Raw genomic sequence first — 27,157 nt, forward strand, 5'->3', positions numbered from 1 at the left:
AAAGGACCCCTTTAGTAGCCGCGCGCTCCGCCTGATTAAAAATCAAATTAGCACGGGTAGTTTCGGTTTAGCAAAATAATAAAAAATTGTGAATAAAGTGAATAAAAATTTTGGTGTGTGTCAGCTAATCTTGTGATCAATTCAGCTACAGCTTTTACATTTATAATAACTTGCTGTGAAATTTCCTACAAACAGTTCATTAACAAACATCTCATACTGCCTCACTTTATTCTTAACATAATTATTAACACCCTTCATAAAAAAAAAAGCTAAATCTAATATATAAAACAAACATTATGCAGGAGAAACTATTTACTTTTGGTCTAAAAGAAAACATTCTCTTTATTGACAGTGTAAATGCGAATAAAGTGTCTTTATTTGAGTTAGTATGGTATCTCAGGGCCCTGAGATAAAAATGTGAAGTTGCACATGTAAAAATCCTCATTGTTATCTATTATCCATGTGGGGGAAAAAGACAGACAAAAAAGTACAAATCAGGTAATGGACATAAATGATAATAATAATAATAATAATAATAATAATAATAATAATAATAATAAAGTCAGATCTCCCATGGCTCCAATCAGCAAATATAATATAATACACATGAATTTGTGTATTGTGAATAATATTGATTAATGTTGGATTATATTTGAAAAATGTATCTGCTCTGCTATAATAAGGAGGTTTGTGACTTTACAATAACTGTATTATTATTTTCAAAATGCAAAACGTTTGCACACCTCCAGGTTCATCTTTTACAGACATACAGTAGTGTTTATAGACTTGCAAAATTACTGAAACACATTTATCACACCATTTATTATATCACATACAAAGTTTTTATTTTATTTTTTTACCATAAATGATAGCACTCAGAAAAATAATAAAATATTAAATCTCAATCATCCTCAGCGGCGGCGGTGATTTAATATCAGAAAAGCTCATAATCACTGTGCGGTGTGAAAATAATCACGTGTTGATTTGGCTGTATTGCGTTTCAAAGCTGAACAATCCGCAGTAACGTAGTGAAGAAGAGAAAACAACTGATGAATAAACACTAGCAGGGGAAGTGAGCGAAGAAGAAGGTCTCATTGGGTTTCAGCTGAACGTCACACTCCAGAGCTTACACTTCTCACTGCAAAACACACATACACACACATATTTGTGAAACAGTAGCTAGAATTGGGGCAGTTATGGTGTTATTTAACCAGCAAAGTAAGAAGATATGGTGCTGTGTAGTTAACAAATAGAGTAGACATTGTGGACATCTAGCAAGTCAGCTAGTGATCACCTGAGCTGAGATCAGAGACTGAGCCAAAGGACTAAAGCTACACTATATGTGTGTGTGTGTGTGTGTGTGTGTGTGTGTGTGTGTGTGCGCGCGCTCACAGTTGTGTGTGCAGGTATTTGGTGTGTACTTCACAGGCTTTTCTCTGACTCTCAGCGGCGGCGTATCCACTCCTCGCAGCATCACAGAGAGATGAACATGAGTCCAGCTGATGCTGTTCACGAGACACGTTCACCTGCAACTCCTCCATCAGCCCTTAGCAGAAAACAGTCCGTTATTATACAAACAAGGAAATAAAGAAAAATTATGAAATAATAACAACCAAATATATGCATCATCATCATAATAATAGCAACACTAACATTGAAGTATGTAGTAATGTACAGAATGATCAAAGGAAAATGTGCTACATTGTAATTGATTCATTAATAAATGTCTTTGTTGGTTTTTTTTTTGATAAAATAACACATTTGACATTATTGTTAATTTGTTTGTTTGTTTATTAAATGTACGACTTAAGTGTTATTAAATGTATGATAAGTGTTGTTTAGCAGGAAAACACATGCACACTGTTTGGGGAAATTAGCTTTTGTACATTTGCATTCCTGAGAGTGGGTCTGAGGTGTGTCTCAGAGCAGAGCGCAGTGTGGGTCATGTGACCTGCATCTAGTGACATCATGAGCAAGTTCCAGCTCTAATACGGAAATGTGTGTTCATTATCTGCTCCAAACACACACACACACACACACACACACACACACACACACACACACTATTACACTATACACACGACTACGACTACACACACACACACACACACACACACACACAGCATGTGTTCTTATCCCTGTGTGTACCTGTGCAGTGTGTGTGTTCAGTAGTGAGTTTATCCAGCACACGCTCGTACTGCTGCACCTTATCCTGTAGAGCTGTGAGATTCTCCCTCAACACAGCCTGCGGTAACACAACACACACACACAGTTACAGTGTACACACAATTACACAAACACACAGTTACACTATACACACACACGACTACACACACACACAGTTACACTATACACACGACTACACACACACACAGTTACAATATACACAGTACTACAAAACACACACAACTACACACAACTACGCACAGTATGCAATGCACATGCACTCCCACACACTCACAGAGACACTGACCTGTGTGTGCAGGTGGTGTGTGAGCATCAGTTTGGTGTGTGTGATGGTGTGTGTGATGTTGTGTATCTCTCTCTGCAGTCGTGTCTGTGTGTCGGTGCTGAGCTGTCTCTCTGTCTCGGCTGTCTGTCTCTCTCTCTCCCACATCACTCTCGCCCCCACCGTGTTCTCCAGCAGGGCGCGCCGCTGAGCCTCACACCGCCCTGAGCCCACCCGGGGGGCCCACGTGGCCCACACCACAATCACCACCACCGACACCATGGACCAGAGCGCCAGCAGCGCCGCCAGCCAGCTACACACACCACCTCCACCTGCACCGGACGCCCGGGAGCGCACCATCACCACTGCAGCAAGTATGTGTGTGTGTGTGTGTGTGTGTATGTGTGTGTGTGAGAGAGAGAGAAAGAAAGAGAGAGAGAGTGTGAGGGGGCTTTTAGTTAAGAAAACAGTGTAAGGGGCAGTGCACAGTGGTGATGTCATCAAGCACAGAAGCAGAAACATTATCAATGCTATTGAAACACACACACACACACACACACACACACACACACCTCGAGTTTGCACTTTTAGAGTCAACAGTAGCAGCAAAAGTGGTGGAGCTAACTAAATGTTTATGTGCAGGTGAAGTAAACGGAGCGTGCAGCTGTTTATTCTGCGCCACTCCGACCTTCACACCGGGAACGTTGTTGGAAACATAGATCATCTCCATCTACAGAAAAGTGTTTCTAACATAAACAGTGTGCGAGGGTGTAAAGTGGGACAGATCCGATCCGAATCAGTGCACCGATCTCAATATCATCAAATGAAAGAAATGACACATGGAAAGAAATGTCTTTACGTCGTTTATTTTTAATGCTGAACAGAAAGTAGTGTACACATCGGAAAAAAAATGACTTTTTAAACTTTTAAACAGCGTTTTCGAGTACAGTACAGTAGAGTACAGTAGAGTAGAGTACAGCAGAGTAGAATAGAGTACAATACAGTACAGTAGAATAGAGTAGAATATCAGCTGTCGTATGGAATGTCACGCAAAACTGGAATGACGCAAGTCAGCGCTATGAATAGGAAAATATATTCTTATACTGTAGAGTCATACATTTACCGTATTTCCCGAACTTTAATATACAGTGACGTACAACAAATCACCAGAATATACACTATGTTAAGAAGGTCGAGGTTACGTTTAAAATATGTAAATCAACTATTGCATAGGCAACATGGCGCTTCATTTCAAAGCAAAGCGTAAAACTCTGAATCCACCGAGATGGAACGAGTACAAAAATAAATAATCTGTGGCTACGAGGTTATATCTGGTGCGTTTATCATTTGCACGCAAAACGTCTGAGTCTACTTTCATCGGATGAGCACCAGCGTAGCACCACCATGCAGAAAGCACAGTTTTACACTCACAGTCTGCTCACTTCCAGCTACAGAACACGAAAGCTAACACTCTCATGCAGACCTAGAACTGCACACCAGAGTTATTATTATTATTATTACACCACGGAGAGATTTTTAACCTGCCGCTGAGCAGAGCGAATAAACAAGTTTAGAAGTGTTCCACAGAACTAACACATGCCCATGACACCTCAGAACACCCTGTAGGACAAAAAAGAGAAAGTCTGCACTTCTTTACACCGGATACTGATGGGCTGAGTGCTGGTGATAAATTATATATAAAGAATAGAAATATTATCTAATATGCATGTATAATGTAATGTTCCACACGCAGATGTTCATCTTGAACGGTCAAATTTTCATACCAGCACATTTACTCGATCTTCTACCAAGCGTTTAGCACTGGGCTGCTTCCCAATCCGCACATAGCTGCTATCTAGTGTGTGATTTGGGACGCAACACAGCGTAATCTAGTGCTAGTGGACTCGGACTTCCGATCGCGTTCACGCCAGGCCGGTGCTCTGCTCTTCACCGTTGTCGATGGTGATGGAGCGTACAAACTCTTCGACCCAGCGCACTTCAGAGGCCACTTGCTCAGCCAGCATGTCGTACTTCCCCTCGAGGCGCGTGAACTTGCGCTTGAGGGCGTTAGCGGCCAGCGCAGTGCTGCGCGTCTCCTCCTGGTTGTGGCGGCGCTGGCTCTGAGTGCGCTGCAGCTCAGACCGGACGCGGGTCAGCTCGGCACCGATGCTCTCGTTCTCCTCCTTGTACCAGCTCTCCTTCTCCTCAAAGATGGAAAGCAGGGCGGTGACGTCATCGTGGCAGGCGCGGCGGTTGCGTTCAAGCTGCTGCAGCGCGTCCTCGGCAGCAGTGATCTCCTCCAGCACACGGGAGAAACGCTCGAAGTTGACGTAGGTGTTGTTGGGAGGCATGCTGGAGTGGGACTTGATGGTGTACTCTTTCAGACGAGTCGTCTTCAGGCGCCGCCGCTCGCCACGACGCCCACTGTTATCCTCCGGACGCACGTTACGCCGCTTTATCACCTGCAGGGGGCACGGCACAACAGGGTGTGTTTATTACATCATACTGTATACATCCATTAACATTAACACACAGAGAGAGAGAGAGAGAGAGAGAGAGAGAGAGGAGAGAAGAGAGAGGAGTACACACCTTGATCCATGGATGTTCCAGACTATCCTGAATCGTCATCCTCTTCCTGAAAGAGACAAATATATCATCATCAAACTAAACTGGAGACTATAAGCTTCTAATACTCGTTAGCTACATTTGTGCACAGTGTAGTGTGCATGTGTGTATGTGTGTGTGGGCATGTGTGCGTGTGTCAGTCACTCACTTTGGATCTTTAACCAGAAGTCTGCGTATGAAGTCTTTAGCGAGTTCACTTGTGTTGCTGAAATATTCCTCATCAAAGTCATAATTCACGGCTGAGATGTTGGTCAGTGTTTCCTGTTTGGTCTCGCCGAGAAAAGGAGACGCTCCACTCAACCTACACACACACACGCACACGCACACACACACACGCACACACACACGCACACACACACACCCTGTTAGTGGTGGAGTGATATATACTGTAACATTTTCACTGTTTGTAAAGATGATGTTAAACAACACAAAATAGGTTTGAATGATTTAATTATCATGACGCACCACTATACTGAGTCTATATACTGTGTGTGTCTGTGTGTGTAGCATAAAGTTAACAGCACTGTAAATCATCAGGGTGTGTACTGTATATAATCAATCTAGAACGTTGTGTTGTCAGACTGACACGTGCAGAAAGATAAACAACAACCAGACTTACAGAATATACGTGATGACGCCGATGCTCCTGCGGGGAAATACACACAACACATCATTATTACTGAAATCCAAAACCAAAGGTGTTTAACCCAGAGAGAGATTAAACTCACCACATGTCCGCCTCCAGGCCCAGCGGCTCATAATTCACAATCTCCGGAGCTGTTCATAACCATAACCGAGGAATCATCAACACCACTTCAAATGTTTCAATAAAATGTTAAATATATATATATATATATATATATATATATATATATATATATATATATATATATATATATATATATATATATATATATATATATGTTCTAAAGTCAAAGTCTTACCAACAAACTCTGGTGTTCCAAAAATGTTTTTAAACTCATTTCCTTCTTTTATCTGGTGCGCAATGCCGAAGTCAATCAGCTTGATCCTGGGATTGGGGACATTTTTATCTAGCAGCATAATGTTCTCCGGCTGTAAAACACAACATTCCACAAAGTTCCAGCTGGACGTACGGGACACCGTGTATACAAGCTATATTTATACCTCATTTAGCTGATTTACATGGTGTTTTTCTTGCTTTCGCAGTAAATAAAACTCTCCTCTCATCCCTAGTTACTGTAATGAACTACTTTTATTATTATTATTATTTCCTGAAATGAATTTTTATTGTTACATTACGGACAAACGTGTTTTGTTTTGATATTTAATCTGCTTTTGCGTGTGGACCTTGAGATCGAAGTGGGCGATGTGTTTGGAGTGCAAGTAGTGCACCCCGTCCAGGATCTGCTTGAGGAACTGTGTGGCCTCCTCCTCGCTCAGAGACTCTTTCTCAGCCAGGAAGTCGAAGAGCTCTCCGCCGGACACCAGCTCCAGGATGAGAATGACATCCGTCTTGTTCTCGAAGATGTCGTGCAGCGTGATGATGTTGCTGTGCTGGATCTCCCGCAGAATGTTCACCTCACGCTCGATCTCCTCGCGGCTCACTCCCCGTCTGCTTGACGATAAGCGCCGCTTCTTGATGAACTTGGCGGCGTACTCCACGCCCGTGCTCTTCTCACGGCACTTACGCACAATAGCAAACTGCCCGCTAACACACACACACACACACACACACACACACACACCAAAATTATATACTCTGACAACTGTGTACTGAAAACCAACGTCCAGTATAAATAAACATCACCTCTACTGATGACTTTTACCCGATTAAACTGTGCTCATAACACTGTACTGATCTGTACACCACCACCTGAACTAGTTCAGCGCAATACAGCTACACCTCTAAATAAATATACACCTCTAACAGTACAATGGAACAGTGCACCAAGGAAGTATTAAATTAAATATTATTATTTATATACACCTCGAACAGTACAAGGGAACAGTGCACCAAAGAAACACAGTATTTATGCATTTATGTGATTTGAGACACAGCTCTGTATTTTGGGGCTGAATGTAATAAAGTTCTTGCTGAGACTCTGTGTGTAAAGCTGCATTGTGAAGTGATGATGTCATCACACACACCGAGCTCCACTTCCTTATTAAGGAACAAACCAACACACTCTCTCTCTCTTTCTTTCTCTCCCCCTCCCCCCGCCTCTCCCCCGCCTCTCCCCCTCGCCCCCCCTCTCCCTCTCGCCCCCCCCCCCTCCCCTTGCTGCCCCGCCTCTCTTCCCCCCCTCTTCCCCTCTCCCTCTCTCCCTGCCTCTCTCTCGCTCCTCCTTCCTCCCCCTTGCCGCCCTGCTCCCCCCCTCCCTCTTTGTGTGTGTGTGTGTGTGTGTGTGTGTGTGTGTGTACCCTGTACCTCCATTAAACAATCACACAAGCATGTTGCTACAGCAATGTCCAGGGAACATTACCGCCATGACGTGTTTATGCAACGCTAACACTAAAGAAAACAAAAAGAAAGTGCGGAGAACCTGACATGTCCATACCCGTGAACACGGAACACAGCAGCATTTTTTCCGCCTCACGTGTCCCAAATTACAACACGCTGATTGTTAATGACTAGTTAACACTAACAAACCCCAACTTCACATTAGTCTTCTTTGTTTCTGTGGTGTTTATGCGCCGTTTATACAACTAATACAGGGTGTGTGGTTTGGGACGCGTCCTTGATGTTGAGTCTCAGGTGTTCTAGTGTTATATATAGTGTTATGATTTTCCGCAGTGTAACAGTGTAGAAACACTGCATCACAACTTTAAAGAACCTTGTAGAACAGAACTCTCTCTCTCTCTCTCTCTATGATCTAATCTGCTCCATATAAGTATACTACATAGTGGATTTGATTCTCCACAGGAAGATTTGGAACACAGCAGAGTAACCGGTGGGTGGGGGATGGGGGGGGCGGATCTTATCTTACCTGCCCAGCTCCTCGCCCATCGCGTAGAACTTCTCCACATCCTCCTGTCTGAAAGCAGCCATGACTTGTTGATCTTATGCCTGATCCTAACTGCTGACCTCACACACTAACACACACACACAGAAATAAACACACACGGATGGTAATGTCGCACATGGTCATGCGATCAGATTTCTGTGTAGCCACACCTGAAGACAAGCAATCACAATTTTTTGTAAACAATTTCCAGTAACAATATAAAGTTGCATTTTTTTTTTCCATTTGACCCCCCCCCCCCCATTTTATTCTTAATTTGGTCTCAGCTCTCCACCAATCACATGGCACCTTCCAGCAAAGGGCGAAGGCCAACATGTGCTTCCTCTGAGACACATGAAACCAAAATGCATCTTTTCCATCTGCTGTGCCACACTCAGAGGAAAAAGCTATTTGCCCTCTTCCACATCCATGAGCTCACAGACACTCTGATTGGTGGCACTGTGATTGACAGAGGAGAGAGAGTAAGCCCCTCCCACTCCTGCTACACATGGCTGTAGCACTGATGGGATTCACATAAAATAAAAATTCCGACGATAATGAGAACACTTTTCTGCTGCTTCGCGCGTTTATACTTTATAAATATATTTAACAGTGAAGGAAGAAATAAATTCATATAAATCGTAATGTTTCCAGTCAGTTTGTATTTATTTGCAAAAACATTTTAAATAATTAATTAACAAAATAGATATCACAATACCCACAATATTGTAAAAAATAAAAATAAAAAATAAAATAAAAAAGTGAGCTGTGATGCAATTTATCATGATATTAATATTATATGGTCACGTGCCCCAGTGCTAATGCATCTAATCATTTACTAACTAGTTTAAGCCTAAAATAATAATAATCATCATCATAATAATAATAATAGTATTAAATATGATATTGTAACAGTACTGAAACCGTGATCATATAATCACCACATTACTCAGTCAACATATTTACCCCGAATGACGTCACTGTGGGTATGTGGGGGTTAATCCCTCAGTGTCCAGAGTTTAACTGGAATATTTCTGTGTTAAATCAGCAATGTTAAAGTGTTAATACTACTATTACTAATAAGAATAAGAATAAGAATAAGAAGAATTAATGTTGTGAGAAAAATCTCCTCCTCAAACGCTGTTCTTTAACTCTGAGTCAATAGCTCGCCAGCTCATGGCCAATCTGGTGTTAAATAAACAGTTTTTCTGACATAAAGACAGTAAAAACAGGACATTTATTCCCTCCAGCTGCCTCTCTACACATGCTCCTAAAGCAAACTCAATCTTCAGCAAGTTTCTGGTTGTGCCGAGATTACTGAATTAAACACAAACACACAGAAATATAAAAAGTTACTTACATTTCTTATGATCGCCGCATTCCCACTGCTGATCCTCTTCCACAGTGACGTCACCCGGACTCCTCTGCGGCGAGCGCTGATGACGCGACCTACCCCCCTCCCCGCGTCCTGTTGTGATGACGCAGGCTGTATTCTTCCGCAATGCGCTCACGCTTTATATCAATTTGTTTTGGTGATTATGTTCAGAGTCCAAAAGTCCCTTCAGGTCTTATTTCTTATTTCCTTTCTCATGTTACTTTCCTGCACAATGAACGAATCACTGATTAATTCCAAAACAACTCCCTCAGCGGACATGTTGTGCACACTACCAAGTGCAGAAGCCATTACTTCACACCGTATGTGGTGTACTTACACAAGAGATGATCCTAAATGGACACTAAGACCATTTAAGATATTTTAACAAAAATATTTTTGTTCTGGACATATAATGTACTACATAGGGTACAAGAGTGATTATCTCAGACATAATCAGCAACTATACAGGGAATAAAGTGTTGAATCGCAGTTTGATCATTATGGGATATATAGTGCACTACATAGGGTATAAGAACTATTAAGTCATACCCTTATGCTCATATGCAGTCAGGGAGCATTAATAAATATATAATTATTTCATACACTACATAGTCCACATTGTAAATGTCTAGCTGTTGGGATTACACAGGGAATCAGTACATTTCATACTGTCATGTACAGTATACAAAACAGAATTGTGGACTATATATTATCTGTATTTTCTACATAGGGTGTAGTGCACTAAAATTCTTTAGTAGAGAGCTGAATCCCAGAATGTTCTTTATGGGTCACTTTGTGCACTACATATCAAAGATGCCATTTTTCATTCCCTATGTAGTGCACTTCAATCCCAACATGTTTCCTATGGATATTCTTTATTTATGGCATTATTATAATATTTTTCTTTATATAGTAGTGCGTACTCTACATAATGTACTACATATCTTACTTCACAAGTACTTTTATTTCATACCCGATGGCGTGCACTTACATCCAGAGGAAAGAGCTGTAGCCTAAATGCTTCCTGTAGTACACTTATGTAGTGACTCTGTATAGTAGTGGTGTTTTGTTCATGATCAACATCAAGCAAACTCTACAATATTTGGAGGAGCTTGCTATTTTTCAAAATGACTGCAGTTTTTCCGCAGATTTGGTGTCATCATGACATGCGTTCAGCCAATGCCGTCTTCGATTCACGTGCGTCGATCATGAGTACAGCTAAACGCTCTCATTTAACAACAAACATCATTGAGAAAGAGCATGCATGTCTATTTCATGTGGTTTCAATTCAAGTAGTTTTCAGCAAAAAAGCACAAAAACCTCTGCAAGTTGTATCACAAATTTTGAAAAAAGCAGCAATAAAATCAAGCATTTTTGGCCGCAACAATCACAAATAAACTCCATGAAATCCTGTACGGACCGGCTATGTGTTGTTCATAGAATACATTTACGCCATTTGGCAGACACCTTTATCCAAGGTGACTTATATTTATCTCATTTATACATCTGAGGGGTTGAGGGGTAAGAGCCTTGCTCAAGGGCCCGACAGTGGCAGCTAGGCAGTGCTGGTGTTTGAACTCATAACCTTCTGAGCATTAATCAAACACCTTAACCAGTGAGTCACTGCTGCCTGTCTAGCCTTTATACACATATGTAAAAATGTTTATATTTTTTTCCCCCAAATTACATTTGTGACCGCTCTTTCTTGAGAATAACTTCACCAGAGCTTCTCTTTGTGGATTGGAGTTTTAATAACTCGTAATACTAAAACTTGTCTCTGGAAAATTTGGTGTTTTTAATCGAATGTATTGAGTGAATGAAACAATCACTTGCTCATAATAACAGAAAAAAAGAATCTCACTGGTGCCACCAACTGGTGTAATGATGTAAGTTACGGAAAGAATCAGCGAAGGAATCTGGTGAACGACGCACTGGGATGAAATGAAATCAGCACCGCTACTGTGTAGTACACTGGAGTGACAGGAGTGTGAGCCAATCGCCAGGACGCCGACGTCATCACTGCGTCATTGTAGGTGTGTGCGTGTGTGTGTGTGTGCGCGTGCGCGGGTGCGGGAGTCAGACAGCATAATTTTCATCGTCATCATGGGGTATTTTTCAGCACTGACCTGTGCTGCTCTTCTCATCACACAGGTACGAAGTGTTATTTAAAACGCTCCAGCATGATTACTATTATTATTATTATTATTATTATTATTATTATTATTATTATTATTATTTATCCACATGAATATGGTGAAGTGATGTGTTCAGTGCAGGTGTAGAGCTAACTGCAGCTCTGTGTTATAGGAAGGGGAAGAGGTGCTGTATTTCACCTATTAATTATTCAGATTTATATTAATATTAATAAAGACTGATATTCATTTAAACCCGGGAAAGGAAATACAAAAAAACCTCGAAAAGGTCTAGAAAACTTCACTTTTGCAAAAGATAGTAACAGCAACAACAACAACAACAACAATAATAATAATAGTAATAATAATAATAATAATAATAATAATAATAATAATAATGTTGCTGTCCCTATTATTATTCATTTTATTCTATTTTTTACACATATCAGAAGGAACACTATGTTCTAACATTTTTTAAATAGTTCATTACACTGAAACTGTCAGTACACCTGACTACAGGCTGTCAGCCAGTCTGTGCTTTACCATGGCAACATGCAATGCTTTATTCAGCGTGGCATCATCAAGATGTTTTTAAATCCATAAGGAAAACTCCACCACGTGAACAGGTTAGAGGAGTTCCCTAACTCTACAGAATCTTCCGCTAACTTCGACAGACTGTTTGCTGAAATGACTAAAGTGAGCTCCACACTGTTGAGCGCTGAGACGGATGTCTCTACTATTAAACAAACAGCTTCTGAGCTGAAAGCAATAGTGAGGGTTATGCAGGAGAGGCTGGAGGAAGCTGTGGCACTAATTGTCTGCCTGGATGAGTTATCAGAGCGGTTAATAAAACAGGGCGGGGACAGGAACAACAAATGTGGTCAGGTCTGGATGCTCTTCCCATAGTTGGATCTCCAACACGATGATGAAAGAGAACAACAGCAAGAGAAATAAAGAGAGACTGATGTGTGTGAAAGAGACTTATGGTACTAATATAACATTATTAGATTCATAACATCCTGAAAGAGGGATTTGATGTTGAAATGGATAGGAAGAGTGTGAGATTTATATCAACTGAGGATATCGATTTTACATTTATACATTTATCCCTAGCTGATTAGCCCTGATTACCCGTGATTACCTGATTTCCTGTGATTACCTGTGATTACCCGTGATTTCCTGTGATTACCCGTGATTACCTGATTACCTGTGATTACCTGTGACTTCCTGTGATTACCCATGATTACCTGATTTCCTGTGATTACCTGTGATTACCCGTGATTTCCTGTGATTACCCGTGATTACCTGTGACTTCCTGTGATTACCCATGATTACCTGATTTCCTGTGATTACCTGTGATTACCCGTGATTTCCTGTGATTACCTGTGATTACCCGTGATTTCCTGTGATTACCCGTGATTACCTGTGACTTCCTGTGATTACCCATGATTACCTGATTTCCTGTGATAACCTGTGATTACCTGTGATTACCTGATTACCCATGATTACCTGTGTCCTTGTGATTATGAATGAATCACAGCTGAGCTGATATTTACTATAGCAGTGTTCATGTTTGTGTGATATTGCTTAAATATTTAGATTTTGCACACTAAGCAGCAGCTGTGTATAGTGTCTGATTCAGGACACAGCTGTACGTTTACAGATATTTTACAGATGTGGTGTTTGTCCCTGAAGGTTTTAGGAGAATACGGTGTGGCTCATTTCAGTGCGTTGGGAGAAAGCAAAGAGAAGGATTACTGCATCCACTTCAACTCCCGCTGGACTCCTTTACCTCTACACCTCAACACCATGGTGAGAGAGAGAGAGAGAGAGAGACAGAGGGAGAGAGACAGAGAGAACTTACTTTATTTCAGAAATAGTATGAAAGTTCTCAGTGTAATTATCACTTGTTCTTGATGCTGATTGGCCGGTTTGTGTTGTGTGTATTGTGTGTGTGTGTGTGTGTGTTGTGTGTGTGTCATGTTGTGTGTCTTGTTTGTCTTGTGTGTGTGTGTGTGTGTGTTGTGTCCTCAGTCCGCAGTGGAGGTGTATGACCTGACCCCGTCTGTGCTTTGCTCCGACTCGGACGTCCCAGATGGCGGGTTTCCAGATCATGTTGCCATGGCGATGTGGGGGAACTGCACACTGTATGAAAAAGTTTGTTTGGCCCAAAGCAACGGTGCAAAAGGTCTCCTGATTATCAGCAAAGCAGGGCTGGTGAGGATCTGACCTATGATCTGTGACCTCTGACCTATGCGTGTGTTAGAAAATTGTGTTTATTATTTGAATTGTTTTATTGTTTTTCTCAGATCACTCCGAAGGGGAACGAATCTCAGTATGAGGAGATCAACATTCCCCTCGCTGTAATCAGTTACACGGACATGCTGGACATCCGCATGGTAATGACACTGCTGTGACCTATCACAAACATGTGCTACAGAAAGCTCCACCCACAGTAGTGCTGGAGCAGGAAAGTGAACCTTTGCTGCTTGATTCCTCGACCTGGAAGTTGTTGAATATTCAGCATGAGTGTGTGTATTGTGTGTTGTGTATTGTGTGCATGTATTGTGTGTGTGTATGTTATGTATTGTGTGTGTGTATGTGTGTGTGTGTTGTGTATTATGTGTGTGTGTGTTTTGTGTGTGTGTGTGTGTGTGTACTCGGCAGCGTTTCAGAGACAGGAAGCAGGTGGTGCTGTACTCTCCTAAGGGGCCATGGTTGGACGTTAGCGTGGTGCTGATGTTCCTCATGGCCGTGGGGACAGTAGCGGGTGGAGGATACTGGACCGGTGTCCAAGAAATCAAAAAGTGAGACAACACAATCATATTCCAATATGCATATAAGGCTAGTAGTACTTCAGTTTCCTATGGGAAAGGGGGTGGGGCATACAGGATTGTCATATTACATGAATACTGTATGTGTTTTATCTGACAGTGGCCACTAGGGGGCCGCAGGGAAAAAGGTTAAATGAGGTGTAATTTTCTCTACAGACTGATGAAGGAGGAGGCCAGTGGAGAGAAAGAGGAGAGCGAGACGGTGAACATAACTATGTCCACGATCACCGTGTGGGTGGCGATGTGCTCCCTCATGCTGGTGCTCCTTTATATGTTCTACAGTTATCTGGGTATTTGTGTTTATTTATTTAAGGCACGACTCATGCTGTAATTCACCTGAATATGTTATTGTTCCTTCTGCTCACAGCCAATCAGAAAACACTTCCTCATATGTATTCTTTACACAGAACTCACTTTATTGGACAAAAATTTATATAAATATAAAAAAATTAAATATTTTTTTACATACTTGTGGGAGGGGCATACTCTCTCGCCCCTGTCAATCACAGCGACACTAGCCAATCGTGTGTGTCTGTGAACTCATGTATGCAGTAGAGGGTAGATAGCGCGTTACCTCAGAGTGTGTGACGCAGCATGGGCAGCACTTTAAAAAGATGTAGTTTGCTTCACGTGTCTCTGAAGGAAGTCTCCACCCTCCGCAGTTGTTGGTTTGCAGGTTGGAAGTTCATTCCACCACTGAGGGACGGTCGGCTTGAAGCTTCTGGAAAGGGATCTCCTGCCTCGCTGAGTAGACACTATACCAGGCGTCGGTCATTAACCGATAGCAGATTGCGTGAGGGAATGTAAACCTCGAGGAGAGTGTTGAGGTAGGTAGGTGCTGTTCCAGACAAGGTCTTGTACATGAGCATCAAGGACTTGAATTTGATACGGGCGGCTACAGGAAGCCAGTGGAGGGAGCTGAAGAGAGGTGTGACTTGGGTTCTCTTGGGCTGGTTGAAGACGAGGCATTCTGCTGCATTCTGAATCATCTGAAGGGCTTTGATGGAGCTGGCTAGGAGACCTGAGAGTAGTGCGTTGCAGTAGTCCAGTTTTGAGAAAACAAGAGCCTGGACTAGTAGCTGTGTGGCCTGTTCGGTGAGATAGGGTCTGATTTTCTTGATGTTGTACAGAATGAACCTGCAGGATCGCGCAGTTGTTGAAATGTGGTCTGTAAAGGTCAAGCTGTCATAGAGAATCACCCCAAGGTTCCTGGCCGTCCTGGTTGACTTGAGTGTGGTTGAGCCGAGCTGTACGGTGAGATTGTGGATGATTGAGGGGCAGGCAGGGATGACAAGAAGCTCCGTTTTTTGCCAAGTTGAGCTTAAGGTGGTATTCCTTCATCCAGTCTGAGATGTCAGACAGGCAGGTGGAGATGTGTACTGAGACAGATGGATCTTCAGGCTGGAAGGACAAATAGAGCTGGGTGTCATCAGAATAGCAATGGTATGAGAAGCCATGAGACTCAGTCACAAGCCCCGGAGATGTAGTATAAATAGAAAAAAGCAGTGGACCCAGAACTGAGCCTTGGGGAACCCCAGTTCCACCCAGATAAGATTCCACCTAGTGCAGAGCTGTTCTGGTGATGACTAGACCGGAAAGTCTTTTGGGGGGGTAAAAAGGTCTGTGAACTCTGAGGCTAGTTGAGCTGCACAGAGTGGAGGCGGAGCTGAGTTCTGAGCCAGCGTCGTTCCTGACATTTTGCTTTCCCACAGTGTTCATCTACATCGGGTTTTTCTGTCTCGTCTCCTCTATGGGTCTGTACAACTGTCTCTGGCTTATCGTCCACAGAATTCCTGTCGGGAAGTGCAGGTGAGCAGCATGTACGCCTGGACACGTCCTCTACATCACACGTGACATGTCCTTTACATTAGTAAAGAGACGTTAAAATGTCCACAGTGTCCACTTTAGCCTGAATGTTTTCTTAGAGGAGGTCACAGTAGCACATAACCTGTAGTTCCCTGGGACGTGGTACTGTTGGACACTATTTAGTATCGTAGTATGTTATTTGGGACATACCCCATGACCGTGTGTGTTTGTGTGTGTGTGTGTGTGTGGAGCAGGATTCCCGAGAACAAGCTGCCCTACTTGAAAAAGCGGCCGGACGTGCGAATGCTGCTGCTGGGTTTGTTGTGTGTGAGTGTGAGCATCACCTGGGCTGTGTTCCGCAACGATGACTGGTACAGACACACACACACACACACACACACACACACGTATCTGTATGAGAAAGTAGTAATGTACAGTGGATATAAAAGTATACACACCCCTTTGGTATTTGGAGCTCTCCATGATTCCCTCTATTTCGACTAGAACCCCAGTCCCAGCTGAAGAGAAGCAGAACCATGTGATATGTGGATATGGTGTTGTGTTCTTTGGGTGATAGGCTCTCTTGTTTTTGCACCAAATTCATCTTTTAGAATTATATCTAGGAAGTTACACCTTGGTCTGATCAGACCACTTTTCCACATGTTTTTTTTTTTTGTGAGAAAGGGCTTCAGTCTAGCCACTGTACCCCATCACCCAGACATGCGAAGAATGCGAGAGATTGCAGGGAGTGAGCAGTACTCGCCAGATGTTCCTACAGCTGCTTTAATTTTGTTGTAGGTCTCTCAGTAACTTCACTGATAATTTTTCTTCTTGACATCTGTGTAAGCTCCTTGTGGACCGTGAATTCAGATGAAACCAACATGTGAAGAAACTCGTACAAAAACAGCTGGTCTTTATTTGGGGTTAATCAGAATCGTGTTGTTGATGTCAGGTGTATGATAATTATTTTTGAATATGAGGTTGAATGTGATTGGTTCATTCTAATCACAGTCACATGACCCATTATAAACAGGTGTGTATACTTATGTGACAAAACATTCTTATTGACCTACAAAATAAATCTGTGAACATTTATATATACTCTATGCAATCTGTCTGACAGTACACGTGTGTGTGTGTGTGTGTGTGTGTGTGTGTGTGTAAGGTGGGCATGGGTGCTGCAGGACACACTGGGCATGGCTAGCTGCCTCTACATTCTGACAACATTCAGACTGCCCAGCTTCAGAGTGAGTGACACTAAATTCTATAATTTTGTGTAATTGTGTAGTTGTTATTGTGTAGTTGTGTAATAATGTAGTGTTATTGTGTATTTGTGTTATTGTGTAGTTGTGTATTTGTGTAATTGTGTTATTGTGTAGTTGTGTATTTGTGTAGTTGTTATTGTGTAATTGTGTAACTATGTAGTTGTGTTATTGTGTAGTTGTTTTATTGTGTAACTGTGTTATTTTTTTCGTCCCACAGGCGTGCACTCTGCTCCTCACGGCTCTGTTAGTGTATGATGTCTTCTTCGTGTTTATAACACCTTACATCACTAAGGTACACACACACACACACACACACACACACACTCAAGTAGGGCTATGAGTCATGTGTGTATGTGTGTGTGTGTGTGTGTGTAGAGTGGGGAGAGCATCATGGTTGAAGTAGGAGTGGGTCCCTCTGATTCATCCACACAGGAGAAGGTAAAACTTAGCTCACACAAACAGAACTGATGCTCCACATTAGGACTTTACACATTGTTTTAATTGTGTTTTAATTGTGTGTGTGTGTAGCTCCCGGTGGTTCTAAAGGTTCCTTACATGACTTTTTCTGCTGTGGTTCTGTGTAATTGGCCGTTCTTACTGCTGGGTTTGGGAGACATTATAATTCCTGGTACTGAAACTTCACCTCACTGCAGTTCATTATTAAGTTCAACACGTCCTCCTGAGGCCTGATCCACGAAGCTGAACACACACCGAGGTACAGAGGAAGTTTAGAGTCGAGGAAACCAAACTAATCTTACCCGGGTTAGTTAACAGGTTTCATGACGCTGGTTATCACCTTCCTCAGTAACCCCGGGTTTTAACCCTGAATCAGAGTTTATCAGCGAGCGCGAGCACACACACACACACCAGCAAACAACTGAATACAGCAGGTGTGTGTGTGTATGTCTGGCTGAGGAGTGAGTAAATTTACACATTTATACTCAGGCTCACCATGAGAAAAAATGGATCGGAAATGTATAAAACCCTCTCCAGAGCAGGCTAGCCTTGTAGTGCATGTTACCAATCACGCTAAAAACCAATCCACCTTGTTGAGACTGAAAATCCAGAGTTTGCTCCAACTAAACTCAAACTGAACACTAAATCCGGCTTCGTGAAACACGCCTCTGATCACTGTGTTTATAACAACAACAACATGCCTCTGATCACTGTGTTTATAACAACAACAACAACAACAGCAATAATACTAATACATTGTTATCTCATTATAAGGTCTGCACGTAGCGTACTGCCACAGGTTTGATGTTCTCGTAAACTCACCAAAGGTTTACTTCCTGGCCTCCACTGTCGGTGAGTCTCACACACACACACACACAGTCCACTTTATTAGGAACACCTGTACACTCATGCACTTATCCACTTAGCCAATCAGGTGTCAGTACAATGCATATACCCATGCAGATACAGGTCAAGAATTTCAGCTAATGTTCACTTCAAACATCAGAATGTGGAACAAATCTGAGTGATCTCAGTGACTTTGACATGGGTGTTGGTGGATGTTCGTGGTTGGTTGGTGGATGCTGGTGGGTAGTACCTGGATGCTGGTGGATGCTGATGGGTGGTTGGTGGGTAGTTGGTGGAGGCTGGTGGATGCTGGTGGATGCTGGTAGATGCTGGTGGATGGTTGGTGGATGCTGGTGGGTGGGTGGTTGGTGGGTGGTTGGTGGATGCTTGTGGATGCTGGTGGGTGGTTGGTGGATGCTGGTGGATGGTTGGTGGATGCTGGTGGATGGTTGGTGGATGCTGGTGGATGGGTGGTGGATGCTGGTGGGTGGTTGGTGGATGCTGGTGGATGCTGGTGGGTGGTTGGTGGATGCTGGTAGATGGATAGTGGGTGCTGGTGGGTGGATGCTGGTAGATGCTGGTGGATGCTGGTGGGTGGTTGGTGGATGCTGGTAGATGCTGGTGGATGCTGGTGGGTGGTTGGTGGATGCTGGTAGATTCTGGTGGCTACTGGTGGATGCTGGTAGATGGATAGTGGATGCTGGTGGGTGGATGCTGGTAGATGCTGGTGGGTGGTTGGTGGATGCTGGTGGATGGATAGTGGATGCTGGTGGGTGGGTGGTGGATGGTTGGGGATGGTTACTGGAGGGTGGTGGATGCTGGTGGGTAGTTCTTGGATGGTTGCTGAATGCTGGTGGATGACTGGTGGATGCTGGTGGGTGGTTGGTGGATGCTGGTGGATGCTGGTGGGTGGTTGGTGGATGTTGGTGTATGCTGGTAGATGCTGGTGGATGCTGGTGGATGGGTGGTGGATGCTGGTGGGTGGTTGGGGATGATTACTGGAGGGTGGTGGATGCTGGTGGATGCTGGTGGATGGTCGGTGGATGCTGGTGGATGCTGGTGGATGCTGGTGGATGGTCGGTGGATGTTGGTGGATGCTGGTAGATGCTGGTGGATGCTGGTGGATGGGTGGTGGATGCTGGTGGGTGGTTGGGGATGATTACTGGATGCTGGTAGATGCTGGTGGATGCTGGTGGGTGGTTGGTGGATGCTGGTGGATGGGTGGTGGATGCTGGTGGGTGGTTGGTGGATGCTGGTGGGTAGTTGGTGGATGGTTGCTGAATGCTGGTGGATGAGTGGTGGATTCTGGTGGATGCTGGTGGGTGGTTGGTGGATGCTGGTGGATGCTGGTAGATGCTGGTGGGTGGTTGGTGGATGTTGGTGTATGCTGGTAGATGCTGGTGGGTGGTTGGTGGATGCTGGTGGATGGTTGGTGGATGTTGGTGGATGCTGGTGGATGCTGGTAGATGCTGGTGGATGCTGGTGGGTGGTTGGGGATGATTACTGGAGGGTGGTGGATGCTGGTGGGTGGTTGGGGATGATTACTGGAGGGTGGTGGATGCTGGTGGATGCTGGTGGGTAGTTGGTGGATGGTTGCTGGATGCTGGTGGATGAGTGGTGGATGCTGGTGGATGCTTGTGGGTGGTTGGTGGATGCTGGTAGATTCTGGTGGTTGCCGGTGGGTGGTTGGTGGATCCTGGTGGGTGGTTGGTGGATGCTGGTGGATGCTGGTGGGTGGTGGATGCTGATGGGTGGTTGGTGGATGCTGGTAGATTCTGGTGGATGCTGGTGGGTGGTTGGTGGATGCTGGTGGGTAGTTGGTGGATGGTTGCTGAATGCTGGTGGATGAGTGGTGGATTCTGTTGGATGCTGGTGGGTGGTTGGTGGATGCTGGTGGGTAGTTGGTGGATGGTTGCTGAATGCTGGTGGATGAGTGGTGGATTCTGTTGGATGCTGGTGGGTGGTTGGTGGATGCTGGTGGATGCTGGTAGATGCTGGTGGGTGGTTGGTGGATGCTGGTGGGTGGTTGGTGGATGCTGGTAGATGCTGGTGGATGCTGGTGGGTGGTTGGTGGATCCTTGTGGATGGGTGGTGGATGCTGTTGGGTGGTTGGTGGATGCTGGTAGATTCTGGTGGACGGCTGGTGGACGGTTGGTGGATGCTGGTGGATGGGTGGTGGATGCTGGTGGATGGGTGGTGGATGCTGGTGGGTGGTTGGTGGATGGGTGGTGGATGCTGGTGGATGGGTGGTGGATGCTGGTGGATGGTTGCTGAATGCTGGTGGATGAGTGGTGGATTCTGGTGGATGCTGGTGGATGCTGGTAGATCCTGGTGGATGCTGGTGGGTGGTTGGTGGATGCTGGTGGGTGGTTGGTGGATGCTGGTAGATGCTGGTGGGTGGTTGGGGATGATTACTGGAGGGTGGTGGATGCTGGTGGATGCTGGTGGATGGGTGGTGGATGCTGGTGGGTAGTTGGTGGAGGGTGGTGGATGAGTGGTGGATGCTGGTGGGTGGTTGGTGTGTGCTGGTGGATGGATGGTGGATGCTGGTGGGTGGTTGGGGATGATTACTGGAGGGTGGTGGATGCTGGTGGATGCTTGTGGGTGGTTGATGGATGCTGGTGGGTGGTTGGTGGATGCTGGTGGGTGGTTGGTGGATGCTGGTGGGTAGTTGCTGGATGGTTGCTGAATGCTGGTGGATGAGTGGTGGATTCTGGTGGATGCTGGTGGGTGGTTGGTGGATGCTGGTGGATGCTGGTAGATGCTGGTGGATGCTGGTAGGTGGTTGGTGGATGCTGGTGGATGGTCGGTGGATGCTGGTGGGTGGTTGGTGGATGCTGGTAGATGCTGGTGGATGCTGGTGGGTGGTTGGGGAGGATTACTGGAGGGTGGTGGATGCTGGTGGATGCTGGTGGGTAGTTGGTGGATGGTTGCTGGATGCTGGTGGATGAGTGGTGGATGAGTGGTGGATGCTGGTGGATGCTTGTGGGTGGTTGGTGGATGCTGGTAGATTCTGGTGGTTGCTGGTGGGTGGTTGGTGGATGCTGGTGGATGCTGGTGGGTGGTTGGTGGATGCTTGTGGATGCTGGTGGATGGGTGGTGGATGCTGGTGGATGGGTGGTGGATGCTGGTGGATGGTTGCTGAATGCTGGTGGATGAGTGGTGGATTCTGGTGGATTCTGGTGGATGCTGGTAGATCCTGGTGGATGCTGGTGGGTGGTTGGTGGATGCTGGTGGGTGGTTGGTGGATGCTGGTAGATGCTGGTGGGTGGGTGGTTGGGGATGATTACTGGAGGGTGGTGGATGCTGGTGGATGCTGGTGGATGGGTGGTGGATGCTGGTGGGTAGTTGGTGGAGGGTGATGGATGAGTGGTGGATGCTGGTGGGTGGTTGGTGGGTGCTGGTGGATGGATGGTGGATGCTGGTGGGTGGTTGGGGATGGTTACTCGTGTGGGTGGTTGGTGGAGGGTGGTGGATGCTGGTGGATGAGTGGTGGATGCTGGTGGGTGGTTGGTGGGTGCTGGTGGATGCTGGTAGATCCTGGTGTATGCTGGTTGGTGGTTGGTTGCAGATGGTTTGAGTATTTCTGAAGCATAAAGACTTGTTTCTCCAGTCTTCAGCTGCGCAGTGTGGATGTCTGTCTCCACTGTAGCCTCAGATTCTTGTTCTTGGCTGACAGGAAAGAAACCTGATGTGGTCTGCTGCTCTTGTAGCTCATCCACCTCAAGGTTTGAGGTGTTGTGTGTTCTGAAACGCTTTTCTGCTGCAGTTGCACAGAGAGCTTATTTGAGTTCATGTAACCTTCCTGTCAGCTCTGGCCGTTCTCCTCAGACCTCTCTCATCCACAAGGTGTCACCTCCCACACAAGCAACGCTCACTGGATGTTTTTTTGTTTTTCATGGCAGTCTGTGTAAACTCTGGAGACTGTTGTGTGTGCTGAAACCCGTGCAGATCAGCAGCAGTTTCTGAAATACTCAAACCAACAAGCGTGCCGAGATCAAAGTCGCTGTGATCATGGAGATTCTGATTGGTCTGATGTTTGATGTGAACATTCAGTGAAGCATTTGACCTGTATCTGACTCCTGATTGGCTGATTGGGTAATGACATAAACGAGCAGGTGTACAGGTGCTGTAGTGTACATGTTCAAATTTCACACAAACTGTGATTTGCTCTTTTATTAGTGTGTTTACAGTGTGTGTTTGTGTGTGTAGGGTACACTGTGGGTCTGATCCTCAGCTTTGTGTGTGCGTTTCTGATGAACTCGGCTCAGCCGGCTCTGCTCTATCTGGTTCCATTCACTCTGCTGTTCAGCCTGCTGGTGGCACTGTGGCGCTCAGAACTGAAGCCCTACTGGAAGGGGGCTGTGTCTCTGGTCAGTTACACACACACACACACACACACACACACACACACACACACACTTTTCATGATGTAAACATGTCACTTCCTGTTGCTGTGTCCCAAATATCTCATTAGTGTTGTTTATACTCTGACCTTCACCACCTTCTCATTCCTCAGCCTTCTCCTGTCGCCATGACACCTGTCACTCAAACACTAAACCCACCCACGTCCGAGAGCTCAGCCAATCAGGAGCCAGATGTGAGTGACGTGACCAATCAGGGTGAAGACCCGCCTCCACCTACAGAGGAGGAACGTCTTCAGAGGACAGAAGCCAGCCAGTGAAGAGGACTAAAAGCAAAAGGGGACGCCTTTTCCTCTTAATTCATCTTTTATTTATTTATTTATTTCTATTTTATGGCCTGTTATTTTTAAACTGATCTTTCAAATAAAGAAATAAATATACAGGGAAATTAAAAGAATTATTTCTGTGCACCTGATCGATTATCTGATGCAGATTTACATGAAATTAGCATTATTTATTAGATTATTAATTATTTTTAACCTAAATATTACCTAAAAATCCACCCTACAGACTGCGTAACAAAAACTAATGTTTTTTTCCTTTATTTAAAAAAATGTAAATCTCACTTTTATAATAAAGTTAAGAAAGTGAAAGAGCCCTTCAGATTGAGGAGATGAAGCAGCGAAGATGAGGAAGCGGAGGTGAGGAAGCGGAGGTGAGGAAGCGGTGAGGAAGCGGTGAGGAAGCGGTGAGGAAGCGGTGAGGAAGCGGTGAGGAAGCGGAGAGGAAGCGGTGAGGAAGCGGAGGTGAGGAAGCGGTGAGGAAGCGGAGGTGAGGAAGCGGTGAGGAAGCGGTGAGGAAGCGGTGAGGAAGCGGTGAGGAAGCGGTGAGGAAGCGGAGAGGAAGCGGTGAGGAAGCGGAGGTGAGGAAGCGGTGAGGAAGCGGAGGTGAGGAAGCGGTGAGGAAGCGGAGGTGAGGAAGCGGAGGTGAGGAAGCGGTGAGGAAGCGGTGAGGAAGCGGAGGTGAGGAAGCGGTGAGGAAGCGGAGGTGAGGAAGCGGAGGTGAGGAAGCGGTGAGGAAGCGGTGAGGAAGCGGAGGTGAGGAAGCAGAGGTGAGGAAGCGGTGAGGAAGCAGAGGTGAGGAAGCGGAGGTGAGGAAGCGGTGAGGAAGCGGTGAGGAAGCGGTGAGGAAGCGGTGAGGAAGCGGTGAGGAAGCGGAGGTGAGGAAGCGGTGAGGAAGCGGAGGTGAGGAAGCGGTGAGGAAGCGGAGGTGAGGAAGCGGTGAGGAAGCGGTGAGGAAGCGGAGGTGAGGAAGCGGTGAGGAAGCGGAGGTGAAGCAGCGGAGGTGAGGAAGCGGAGGTGAGGAAGCGGAGGTGAAGCAGCGGAGGTGAGGAAGCGGAGGTGAGGAAGCGGAGGTGAGGAAGCGGTGAGGAAGCGGTGAGGAAGCGGAGATGAGACGGTATTACAACACGGCCATGTTCAAGTTTCTGTTTCAGATGATTGCAATGTTGGTTTCTGGAAAAGTTTTACCTCTCACTGTTTAATAAACAATTAAAGTACAAAAATGTAACATGATAAATTTCTCCTTTTTTATTTTTCAGACTCAGATGTTTTTGGTTTTGAAAATGTCACTTTTTTCCCCCAAAAGTAAAAAAGAAAGAACAAAAAGTCATTACTAAACCCTTGGTGCACGACATCTCGATCCAGCAGGCACTTTTTGAAACAGAAGATTAAAAGTCTCGAGGTGTTTTACTAACAGAAAAGATCATTAAATATCATTAAAAAAATAAGAAGAAGAAAGTACAAATTCTTCAGCTTGGATCTTCAGATCGGATTTTTTCAGCCCTGAAACATAACAGTCTGAACAGGAACAGAACATGAAAACTGCTAATGTTGCTAATTATTTTCTCTAACAGCATTTTTTTTTAAACTAATTTTACATTTTCTAAACAGTATAAATTCCCTGAACTTGAGTCATGATATTCACAAAATTCTACAGATATTTACAGAAACAGCACTGATCTGATACTTTTCTTGTGTTTGTAGATAGATTTTTTTCTTACAGAAAGTGCTGTAAAACAACAGTGGGTGTAAAACATTAAAAACATTCAAATCATTTCCTTCTCCAGCTTTTAAAACTCACACCTGTGTGTAAAGGTGTGTAAAATTCACAGTCTCTGTTCACAGCCACAGAAACTCTATTCAGCGTGTAGTTGTCATCGTGTGTGAAGGTGCAGAGACGATGGACGGTGAAGAACTAAAAGAAGAGAACGTCCTCCTGGCTGCTGTACGCGGGTCTCTGCTGGTTCTGTGGCTGAGCGGCTCTTCGGCGAGTGTCTGCTGAATGTGGAAGCTTCGAGTTCACAGCGAGTTCCTGATAAACGTCTGAAAATCACCAGATTAACACAATGTAGACACACACACACACACACACACACACACACACACACACACAGAGTCACTCACATGTTTCATAACTAGTTTACATATATAAAAACACAATATAAGCAAGTGTGTGTTACCTGGAGTGAGTGTGTGTGTGTGTGAGTGTGTGTTACCAGCAGTGTGTGTGCGTGTGTGTGTGTTACCTGCAGTGAGTGTGTGTGTGTTACCTGCAGTGTGTGTGTGTGAGTGTGTGTGTGTGTGTGTGTGTGTGTGAGAGAGTGTGTGTGTGTGTGTGTGTGTGTGTGTTACCTGCAGTGAGCGAGTGTGTGTGTGTGTGTGTGTTACCTGCAGTGAGTGAGTGAGTGAGTGTGTGTGTGTTACCTGCAGTGAGCGAGTGTGTGTGTGTGTGTGTGTGTTACCTGCAGTGAGTGAGTGAGTGAGTGTGTGTGTGTTACCTGCAGTGAGCGAGTGTGTGTGTGTGTGGGTGTGTGTGTGTGTGTTACCTGCAGTGAGCGAGTGTGTGTGTTACTAGCAGTGAGTGTGTGTGTGTGTGTGTGTGTGTGTGTGTGTGTGTGTGTGTGTGTGTGTGTGTGAGTGTGTGTGAGTGTTACCTGCAGTGAGTTTGTGGGGGTTCGTGGTTTTCGTTGCTCGTAAACTTCCTGTTTCTTTTCCCGACACCTTAATAGGAAACACTTCAGAAACTTCTATCGAGGCTGAAAAGTCACAAACACACACACACACACACACACACACACACACAGTAAGGGAGATAGTTATCAGATCTGGGTTTTATTTGGAACTGATCTGAACTGAACAGAGCAGAGCCTGCAGTGATGCAGGTGAGATCCTGTAACAGAGTCTCACACACACTCAGGCAGAAGAACACTAACTTAAGTGAAGTTTAGCTGCAGCACTTATATAAACAGACACTGCGTCCCTCAGGGTTCCGTCTCAGGCACCATCATGTTTCCATTCCACATTCCTTCCTCCTCAATCCCACAATCCTCCCTTCCATTCTGTCTGTACAACATGGAGTGTGTGTGTGTGTGCGTGTGTGTCACCTGCGCTGTTGTTGCGATGATGTATGTTCTTGCTCTTGTTCTTCTCCTTCCCGCTGCTAATGGCTAGTTTAGTTGGGATTTGCTGCTGGATGCTGCTGGACTTTAGCGCCTCGTTGGTGGTGCTCAGCAGCTGGATGGGAACATCTGCTTTGACGCTCGCCGAGACACTCATGCTCTCTTTGCGAGGAGGGACCACTGGAGGGCGCTCCTGAGGCAGACTGGGCTGTACCGGAGATCTGCCAAGCCTATCGTCAGCTGATGAATATGGAACAACCAGCTGAGCAAACGAGGAAAAAAAAAAAAGAGGCTTAGTGTAAAATACGTAAATCAGGTTCAGGTTAAAAACAGTAACGAAGATCAAATCACATGATTTACAAATGAAAGAATAAAACTGAACGCTTTCTGCTGCTAAGAGGTTAAATACTGAGCTAGCAAGCTATCATAAAAGTGACGATATTGTTCCTATAGTAACACAACAGGACAGTTTACTGTATGTAAGTCAGTCACAGTAAAAATGAAGGAGGTATGGCCTGTGTGTAAGACAGTCACAGTAAACCTGAAGTGGGCTTGGCCTAT

The 27,157-nt window shown here is 44.9% G+C and overlaps 4 protein-coding genes across 7 annotated transcripts in view; 1 reads left to right on the forward strand and 3 right to left on the reverse strand.

Annotated features, from left to right (window-relative positions):
* Positions 1-358: 358 nt before the first annotated feature.
* LOC108267564 (uncharacterized) lies at positions 359-2,910 on the reverse strand. Its single transcript, XM_017471759.3, has 4 exons — positions 2,474-2,910; positions 2,149-2,245; positions 1,393-1,546; positions 359-1,138 (listed from the first exon to the last, which is right to left on the reverse strand). Exons 1-4 carry the CDS (start codon positions 2,807-2,809, stop codon positions 1,102-1,104), a joined length of 624 nt encoding a protein of 207 aa, XP_017327248.1. The 5' UTR covers positions 2,810-2,910; the 3' UTR covers positions 359-1,101.
* A 389-nt stretch (positions 2,911-3,299) lies between these two features.
* Positions 3,300-9,526, reverse strand: dapk3 (death-associated protein kinase 3). 2 transcript variants are annotated; one of them, XM_017471758.3, is made up of 10 exons: positions 9,419-9,473; positions 9,025-9,092; positions 8,044-8,149; positions 6,404-6,764; positions 6,019-6,148; positions 5,803-5,851; positions 5,694-5,720; positions 5,223-5,375; positions 5,039-5,084; positions 3,300-4,911 (listed from the first exon to the last, which is right to left on the reverse strand). In XM_017471758.3, exons 3-10 carry the CDS (start codon positions 8,103-8,105, stop codon positions 4,372-4,374), a joined length of 1,368 nt encoding a protein of 455 aa, XP_017327247.1. In that variant the 5' UTR covers positions 8,106-8,149; positions 9,025-9,092; positions 9,419-9,473; the 3' UTR covers positions 3,300-4,371. The 2 variants fall into 2 exon arrangements, with proteins under 2 accessions (XP_017327247.1, XP_017327246.1); XM_017471757.3 differs by lacking the exon at positions 9,025-9,092 and having other exon boundaries at positions 9,419-9,526.
* A 1,934-nt stretch (positions 9,527-11,460) lies between these two features.
* sppl2 (signal peptide peptidase-like 2) lies at positions 11,461-23,903 on the forward strand. The gene is made up of 15 exons (XM_053681793.1): positions 11,461-11,584; positions 13,261-13,377; positions 13,600-13,782; positions 13,875-13,964; positions 14,233-14,372; positions 14,556-14,689; positions 16,112-16,208; positions 16,460-16,576; positions 17,371-17,452; positions 17,688-17,762; positions 17,846-17,908; positions 17,999-18,098; positions 18,701-18,778; positions 22,985-23,145; positions 23,292-23,903. The coding sequence occupies exons 1-15, from the start codon at positions 11,537-11,539 to the stop codon at positions 23,454-23,456; spliced, it is 1,650 nt and encodes a 549-aa protein (XP_053537768.1). The 5' UTR covers positions 11,461-11,536; the 3' UTR covers positions 23,457-23,903.
* A 799-nt stretch (positions 23,904-24,702) lies between these two features.
* arhgef18a (rho/rac guanine nucleotide exchange factor (GEF) 18a) overlaps positions 24,703-27,157 on the reverse strand; it is a 14,622-nt gene continuing 12,167 nt past the window's right edge. For all 3 annotated transcript variants that reach the window (XM_017472637.3, XM_017472636.3, XM_017472638.3), the window contains 3 exons: positions 26,582-26,858; positions 26,132-26,233; positions 24,703-25,520 (listed from right to left, as the gene is read on the reverse strand). In XM_017472637.3, the coding sequence (XP_017328126.1) occupies positions 25,393-25,520; positions 26,132-26,233; positions 26,582-26,858 (507 nt within the window). In that variant the 3' untranslated portion in view covers positions 24,703-25,392. The remainder of the gene's footprint in view (positions 25,521-26,131; positions 26,234-26,581; positions 26,859-27,157) is intronic.

Source organism: Ictalurus punctatus, chromosome 7 (assembly GCF_001660625.3).
Source record: "Ictalurus punctatus breed USDA103 chromosome 7, Coco_2.0, whole genome shotgun sequence".
Lineage (NCBI taxonomy): Eukaryota > Metazoa > Chordata > Actinopteri > Siluriformes > Ictaluridae > Ictalurus > Ictalurus punctatus.